The sequence below is a fragment of the Rhamphochromis longiceps genome, linkage group LG23, assembly GCF_057381845.1.
Source record: "Rhamphochromis longiceps isolate RC_006_pf linkage group LG23, R_longiceps_female_GT1.1, whole genome shotgun sequence".
NCBI classification, from domain to species: Eukaryota; Metazoa; Chordata; class Actinopteri; order Cichliformes; family Cichlidae; genus Rhamphochromis; species Rhamphochromis longiceps.
The window spans coordinates 8,227,314-8,236,214 of NC_140578.1; the positions used below are offsets into that span (position 1 = coordinate 8,227,314).

General features: G+C 40.7%; 1 protein-coding gene across 1 annotated transcript; it reads right to left on the minus strand.

Moving 5' to 3' along the window:
• Positions 1–2,805: 2,805 nt before the first annotated feature.
• gsx2 (GS homeobox 2) lies at positions 2,806–4,342 on the minus strand. The gene is made up of 2 exons (XM_085398557.1): positions 3,842–4,342; positions 2,806–3,606 (listed from the first exon to the last, which is right to left on the minus strand). Exons 1-2 carry the CDS (start codon positions 4,215–4,217, stop codon positions 3,266–3,268), a joined length of 717 nt encoding a protein of 238 aa, XP_085254683.1. The 5' UTR covers positions 4,218–4,342; the 3' UTR covers positions 2,806–3,265.
• Positions 4,343–8,901: the final 4,559 nt, after the last annotated feature.

The following is an 8,901-nucleotide window of genomic DNA, read 5'->3' on the forward strand; positions in this document are numbered from 1 at the left end:
CTGAGAAACTCCATTTGATATGTGTTTAAACATCCCTTTTAAGCAAAAAACAGCTTCTTGCCAGAGCAAACTCAATGCACAACTGAGTTTAGCAAACATCGATATCCAACATAACATTTCGTCTCATAGACATGATAAGTACTTAAATGGAGTACTTAAACTACTGGATGGACGATGGCCTTTGGAGGGCGGTCCTTGCGGGAGCTGTCCAGCGTGCTGAACTGAGCGTTGTCCGTAACCTATTCAACACCCTCTTTTTTTCTTTTTCTTTTTTTTTCTTTTTTTTTTTTTTTTAGCTCTAACCTCTCTAAAAGGCTAGGCATTAAGTTGATTTTTATAGATCATAGAAAACGAAAACAGTGACTGCATGATACACAACATGCTAAACATTCACCAGAATCCCGCATTATATTACGATGTATATTAAAAACAATTCCAAAAACCTCCAAACAGTGTAAACAAGGAAAAAATGGGATTCATTTTGGATCAACAATGCAGCATACAAAAGTCAACAATATATGTAGTTAAGTTCATTTAAGCTGATATTAATACAAATATATGAGGTCTCCATAGCGCTCCATGTGTGAATGTACCTGACCCCGTTTATACAAAGATGGATGCAACCACTTGACTTTTTGAAAGGTCAACGTAATAATTAATTATCACATCCTTGTCTTGCACACACACACACACACACACACACACACACACACACACACACACACACACACACACACACAGAGAGAGAGAGAGAGAGAGGGAGAGAGAGAGAGAGAGAGAGAGAGAGAGAGAGAGAGAGAGAAGGAAATTGGCCACCATATAAATATATTAGTTAATTACTATAGCCTAAATAATACACATTTCGACTGTAGCTTGGTCCGAAAAAGTAACCCAGTATCATAATTTCAGATCCATGTGTTTAAGTGTAAAAACGTTCAGGTGTTTAACGTGAGATCAGAGCGTGTGTCCCAGGGGAAACCCGTTGATATGTGATTTAAATGAATGGAATAGATATATGTGCGGAAGTTGAATGCTACACTGCTGATAAATAAATAAAGTGGACCTCTCTTGGAGGAAAAAAAAAAGACAACACCCCCCTCGGGTACTTCAGCTTCTTCCAGCCCATCTCTCCGCATGAGACAGCAGCTGCACCAGGCTCAAAAGCGCTCTTATTAATTGTCTTTTGTCATGCGTAATTGCTGTATTTTCAATGGTGGCCGATGCAGGACGACTTTGGAGTGCTCTCGTTTTTCTGTGCATTGGTTGCTATAGTCCCTTTACTGCAGAATTTATGCTCCACAGTCTCAGCCCGGCATTATTTCAAATATCTGTGTAACCTCCGTGTGATCGGAAAAGTTCGTCATTGTGACAGTTATAGAAGAGATAGCCGTTCGACCTGGAAAAAGGAGCTTCAGCCCATCATTATATAGACCTTACAGTTTGAGGTCACGTCCTGTGGGGCTGAAAAGGGGGAGAGTCTTTGTCGAAACTGTGGTTTATTCTATTGTTAATAGCTTTAAATGCTGCACTGGTCTTTCACACCTGCAAGGGAACTCTAATTCGATTAATAGGAACTTCAATATATATTCATTAGATGGCTTTCCCCCAATAATATATGATCACCAGCGGGATGTGAATGGGGACCATTTATTCCTACTCTGAATGGGCCTGCGTGGGACCAAAACTTCACCTGCTTCCCCTCTCAATTAGGAATGTATCCCAAACTCTGACAGAAACGAGTTAAATTAGGCGTCAGCTAATTTCCAGTGGCCCCTCCTACGTAATCCCTCCTCAGAGCCTTTCCATTTGAGCGTGCCCCCTTTAATTCACCATAAGTTGAAAGGTTCAAATAGTGCCTAATGAAACAGTGACTAAATCGTTCTCTGTCGCTCGGAGGAACCCTGTAGCTGTCTCTCAAAGCTCTCTCAGCACACAGCCGTCGGGGGTCCTGGGCTAAATGCGAGTCCCAAGGCAGGACAATCTAACCTGTCAAAGCCTTTGCCCACTTCTATATATACTCGTTTTGTGGTCTCAAGCAATAGCAGTATAATCAACCAACGTGGGACCGAAAACGCAATTAAACTCGCTTTGGACAACCAAAATCTTTTCAAAAGCGAACATTAATGGACTATTGGCTGCTCCCCGGGGGCGTTATCGGGTACCCTTTTGTGGTCACATCTAAGGAGAAATTACACTTTCATAAAGCTCACTTCATCCATTTTGAATTAGATAGCTAGATCTTGTAAATTGAGCTCTGCTTCATAATGTTCTTAAATAAAATACGCACAGTGGACATTGAGGTGTAACAGAATAAGACCACTGGTTAGGAATGACAGCTTAATAATGATAGCTGTCGTGACAGAAACACCTTAATTCGGTGAAATGCTAAAAGATAACTGAACTCACGGTTTAATGAGCCAGAGGCTAGGAAAGTACAAAGTCTTTGTAATACAATAAAACAACTTTATCTTTTTTAAGGTGGAATTATAATTTTTTGAAAAAAACATTTAATTGTGTTTAAATTAAATTATATAAGGGGGGCTTTTTTCTTCATAAAATTACAATGAATGTACGTTTGAAACCTTGTAATATTTCACTTATAATACTGAATATTTACATATTTTTAATGGAAAAGTGAAAAAAATCATCCCTGCGAGCAGTTTTTAAATCAACTCGACTCTCAAAGACGCAAAAATCAGTTTTTCCACTTTGTATTAATTATCAGTGTTAGAAATATTAGAGATTCGGGTGAGCATGTGCATAATCAATCATAGTAAGTCAATAATGACAAATTATTAGGTCAGCTCGTCATGTTTATTTCAATAAATACAGATATACAAAGTTTACAAATTGTTACATACAGGTTTCGGGTTTACACGTCAGACCTTTACTATTTCTTGGGGTTTTCTGTGCTACACGTCACTGACTGTAAACGTATTTCCGGCAAAAACTGAAATCATTTACTGGGGATAATTAACAAGGTAGTGTAGGTGAGAACCTCGGGGGGATCCACATAACATCAGTCACATAGTTGGCCGTGTTCCCAAATATTTCACAAACACCTATCCACACTGGTTTTTAAACATTAAACATTTGTTTTGAACATTATAAAGAACATGGAGCGAAGAACAATTAATATTTTCAGAACTTCTTCTCAGGCTTCATGCAGCAGATATTTGGCTCAGGGGCTGGGTGATGCCGTGATCCATAAATGCAGCAGGGCAGAGGATGCGCCAGCAGTGGAACTTGTTGAGCCGAGTTGCTCTCAGATGGGTGACACCTCTTTCTCTTCAGAGGCTGAGGCCGGAGATAGAGACTCCTCGTCTTCTGACCTTGAATAGTCTGTGTGGCCGGTTGTGCACTTGCAACCACTGTGCGCGCTCCTTTGGGTGGCTTTACCCTCCTTCTTGTGCTTCACTCTGCGGTTCTGAAACCAGATTTTCACCTGTTTCTCTGACAGGTTTAAATATGTAGCGATTTCGATTCTCCTGAGTCTAGAAAGATACATGTTCGTGGAAAACTCCCTTTCAAGTTCCAGGAGTTGCGTACTTGTAAAAGCCGTGCGCATCCTCTTGCCATTCTGTATGTGGTTACTCTCGGAGGCACCTGTTAGAGGAAACAAACATTTTTTGAGTCATGTTTTAGTTCTGTACTTCGTCTGTGAATGCGCGCTCAATCCAAGACAGGTGAAATATCGCGCGTAAATCGTCGTGCGTAAAAACAAAGTGCATACCATTGATCTTACTGCTACAAAGTATAACACGAGTTCTAATAAGTACACAAATATGTGCCGGACAGTAGCTCTAGTCATGAGCCGAGACAGTAGAAAACACGTGCTTACCAATAGAGAGACAATGGTATCTCCTGGGATCTGTGACGCTGAAGGTGGGCGTGCAGACAGGTGTATGTCCAGGGTGAGCGAGTGCAGGAGACTGCTGATGTGCTATTCTCTGACAATACTGTGGCTCTGCTCCTGGAAACTGACTCTTCAGCATGGGAATGCCGCTGCGGGAAGAGTGGATGTGGGATGTGACGCACAGTGGACAAACACAGAAAGTCCCATTTTTCCTGGAGGGGCACACGGGAGCGGTGACAGTCATTACGCTCGGAGAGTGCATGCTGATTGGAATAAGGAAGTCTTGTCCTGGATGCTCAGTTGGTCCAGGTCGCACCGTATCCTTGATTATTAAAGAATCAACATAAAATGACCTCGACATGGCTGCGTCGCTGATAAGTGATCACTCGGTGAGCAGGATGATTGCTGCTTCTCATCTGAGCCCCTCGGGATTTCCAAAGGTGCTTATGTTTGATGGTCCAACAAAAGAGAGCCCGAGGAGGGTTGGCCCTGCAGCGTCACCCACGTGCGCACCCGGCTCTTGGGGTTTATACTGTCAGTGACCTAGACCACGTGATGTCTCATATAGGCCTCCAATCACAGCTTCAAGATTTGCTTTTTTATGCCGAATTTACAAAAGTCTTGACTGGTAACATAACATAATCAGGGATTTTTTTTTATTTATTTATTATTTTGAGAACTGTGTAGAAAGTTCTACAAAGACATTTTTCAGCACATTCACACTGACTGAAGTATTACTTTGTAATACATTTGAAACAAAACCTAATATAGGTAGGTAGGTAGGTAGGTAGGTAGGTAGATAGATAGATAGATAGATAGATAGATAGATAGATAGATAGATAGATAGATAGATAGATAGATAGATAGATAGATAGATAGATAGATAGATAGATAGATAGATAGATAGATAGATAGATAGATAGATAGATAGATAGATAGATAGATAGATAGATAGATAGATATTGCGAACATTTAAAACGTGCTGGTGAGATTTGAAAATTCAAACTTGTCACTACTGAACAGCTGTTTGGAAACACCTGCAACTATATAAATAGATTGTTTAGTATCCATAACACTTCAAATTTCTGACAAAACGTGCTTTACATACGCGATTCACTCTTCTTTTCTTTTTCTTTTTTTTTCCAAATTTGACCTGCAGTCAGTTATTGGTTTATTCACATTCTTTTAAATTACTGATAAGTCTGACATAGGAATGAACGATATATGTCCAAGGCTAAGGATTGATAGTTCGCAAATGAGATTTAAGGAATTGTCCACGCGACCATGAGCAATAATTGCTTTGCAGACTAATCGTGCATTGAATCCGGTTGGTCCAGGTTTCACTTCTAGCAATTAAAGAATTATGAACTCATGGCGAGTCTGGACTGGGGTTATTTGACGGCGATTAGGATTCAATTAGAAAGTGTTTATAATGGCCAGTCTGTGCGGGGGTAAACAGGCAGCTATTTCAGAAATGCGTTAATCCCTCATCTTGTGACAATAATTAGCGAGTTTGATCCCCAGGCGGGTCACCGGTAGGTTTAGCTTCTGCTTTCATCTGCCAAGTAACGCCTCGAACCTTCATATGTGAGCCGTCAGCGGGGTTAAGGTGCAGACGGTACAGGTACAACACCGCAGATATTAAGTTGTCCGCTGTCTGTAGCAAAACAAATAAGGCCAAAAAGAAAAAAAAAAATAGAAATAGCCTCATGTGGATTCCAACTTTTAAAAAGTTATTTGTCACCATTTTTTTCTTGAAAAACCTGCTGTATGAAACTCATCATCGCAGAGCAAACACACATGTTTACAACAAACAAGGCAACCGAAGCACTTAGTCAGCTGTGACTTTCGATGCACTCTTTGAGAGAATTACAAAATCTTTAAAATCCAACCATAATAAAGATAAAAACAGACATGTCAGTCACACAGACAGTAATTGCTCTAATAAAGCGAATTCAGCGTTTGACAAGGAAGACGCGCAGTTGTTATGGTACAGATAACAGTCCTGAACCAGAGAGAGGACGGGAGAGAGAAAGTAAACCAAGCGGAATGATGCGTGGCGCGCGCCCTCGCCTCACCATGCGAGGTCTAATATTATTTTTCCATAATTTTGCACGATAAAATTCCATTGTCTATTAAGTAATCCTACAAATGAGATCCTTTATGAGGCTATAATGAGTCCTAATTGCCAGGACTAGTGGAGCCACGTGGAAGGATTTAGGAAGCATTAAGCCGTCGGGTACTGAGCACAGGCTGTTACCTAGCCATTACTTTCATAATTCAAGGAGAAAATTAGTCCATTTAAGGGAAAAATCCTTTGATTCCCTTTATTCTGCTCGGGGTGACAGGGCTGCAGTGCATTTTTTTTTGTCCGCTTCGGTTAAGAAGTCGGTGCAGTAAATGGGGCCGGTGCAATATTATTGGGTGTTTAAATGTTAGATTAAAAATGAGAAATGTGTCCAACTCCCGAGGCCCCACCTCCCACTTTGCCTCTTCTCCCTAACGTTTTGCGCCTTTAGTGCAGCAGTACCCTCCACTATTCAACCCCTTTTCAAATCATGCTGATGGGCAATTAATCAACGGCCCATTCAATGACTTGAAAATTAAAATTAAAAGAGGGGGATTTTTTTTTAAGTTAAATCCCTTCTGAGATAGGTGCAAGTTTGTTTTTTCTTTTCAGTCCCGCACAAAATTTCTAGTATCAAGTTCATCAAATAGGTGGGTGTGTATGTGTGCATATCCAGCTCCTCCCAGTAGTAAAAACACACAAACTTATTAAAGTGCGCAGCTAAAGTCCCCCCCCATTCACCTCGCACCTCATGCCATATTATACCGTGAAGAAGTCCATTAATGTTTTGTTCAACAAGCGTCATTAACTTGTTTCAACGCCTTTTTACAAACCTTGCATTGTTGTGCAGGGCCAGTCTGCGGCCCATCTTGGCCAATACAGTCGATGATTTGCCCCTTTATTAGTTTCCAGGCAACAGATCCTGAATACCAAAACTCAAAGGAAACACTCTGGTTCTCCATATAGATCTCAGTGGCGATGGGGGGAAATGAACAATGATCCCGTGGACAACATAATGCCATCCAATGACTTTTCATTAACAATTATCTGGTTGATGTGAATAGCAGCTGCAGTGGCTACTCTCCATCTCAGAGCAGGGGAGAGAAAGAGGCTTGCCCCTGAATAGTATCCTGCAGGAGTTTGGGGGGTCATGGTCTTCATGAATGTGGAATCTAATTTATATCTCAGTGAATAATTAGGTTTCTATGCAAAATTGAGATAGAAATAATTACATCTTAAAATGGTGTGACAACTTAGCCGGATAAACGAAACAAAGCAGGGCCATTTAATGTCTCTCATCAGGAGTTTTTGAACTCTTTTAGTTCCCTGATCAAGATCAATAAACGGCATTTAAAGTTTTGTCCTAAAAAATGGATCAGATATTCTTCTTTCAATATACAATCACAGGACTGTTGTGTTGCAGCTATATCCTTGAAAATATCTACAAACTGTTCCAGTGATTGGGTACACACAACACTGTTAAGGAGCTCAGGCTTATAGAAAAGTAAAGTGACAGCTTCCATGTAAGAAGAGGCTGCTGAACAAAGCCAGCGAGGGCCCTGTTGATGGCCTATATAGATGTCCTGCACCAGGCTCCCTCTAATTAGGGAGACACTTCTCAGCCTTACAGAGCTGTTCAGACCAGACACTCCAGTCTGAAGTGTGCCCCTACATCAACGAGTGTGTCTGGATGTCCACACTCGGTGTAGTATGTGTATGAGTCTGTGCTTCGTAGCGCACACAATTAAGGAGTCTCGAAAATGAGATAAACAGCAACTGATAGTGACGCCGATCACGCTTAAGTTCCCAGAGAAATGTCTTTATTAGAGCTTATTGTTAGAGCCCTGATTTGTCCCTCTGCTTGCTCTGTTGTTTCCAAAAGACTAAGCAAATGCCATTAGAGTGAGTGCAGCACAGAACAGCCCTTATTTCAATCTTTTCTTGCTTGAGTTGTCAAATAGTCGTGAATTTCAGTCCTTATTGTAATAAGACGCTATTCCATTGTTGGTCACTTAAATCTACACTGCAGGGCTTAGGAATTATTAACTGTAACGGCTCACTACTGAGGAGACGCACAGGTTTCCAAGAAGATCAAGATTCTATTTATCTCTGTTAATGATTGGCCTTTTAGCAGAATTATTCACGTTCAGAATAATGCCATTGGAATAGCTTTTCTGATTTCTTAGTAGATCAGCACATTTTCAGAAAAAGTCAAAATTTAAAATGTAAAAACAGTCATGGCCTAATTGGCCCCTTTTTTCTATTGCGAGCTCCCGACTTCCAGTGAAACCTAAATCAGGAAATGAGTTGGAGAGTGAATGACAGCAGTACCTCCATCCTGTCTCCCGATTTAAAGGAGGTGATATTGTAGCCTCCTTTTCTGGCTTCTGAAAGGGGAAATCCCTGGGATTGAGCTTGTGTGCTGGAGCGGAAGCAGACTGGAATGTGTGTCCAGGCCGCATCTTTTGTCACCAGCCTGGGCCATGAATAGACGTGGGCCACAATCTCTCTGTTTATCAGACTGTAAGGAAGCAAACAAACCAAACTGTATCATCCATGTTTTCCACACCTTATACCTGTCAGTTGCTCTCATGCAGTCGGATTTGCACTTATTATTATTATTATTGCAACTTACAGTCAAAGTAAAAAGCCACTATAGCCTCTATCAGTTTTGTTTTTATCAGGTTTTACATATTAGGGTATAATGATAAAAAAACATCTGGTGCTTAGAAAGTCTTAAAATTAGGTAAATGCAACCTCAAATGAACAACAGTGCATGACATATTACGCTGTTTCATTACTTATTTAAAAAAAATTAAGCCAAAATAGAGAAAGATAGTGTGCAAAACTAGTAGCACCCTAACTTCGAAAGGAATTAAGAGTAAGCAAGTAGCAAACAGGTGCTGATAACCAAATGCACTTGAAGCTTGCTGGTCTGTTAATATAATGCTAAACAGGGAAGAGATCAGCAATGATC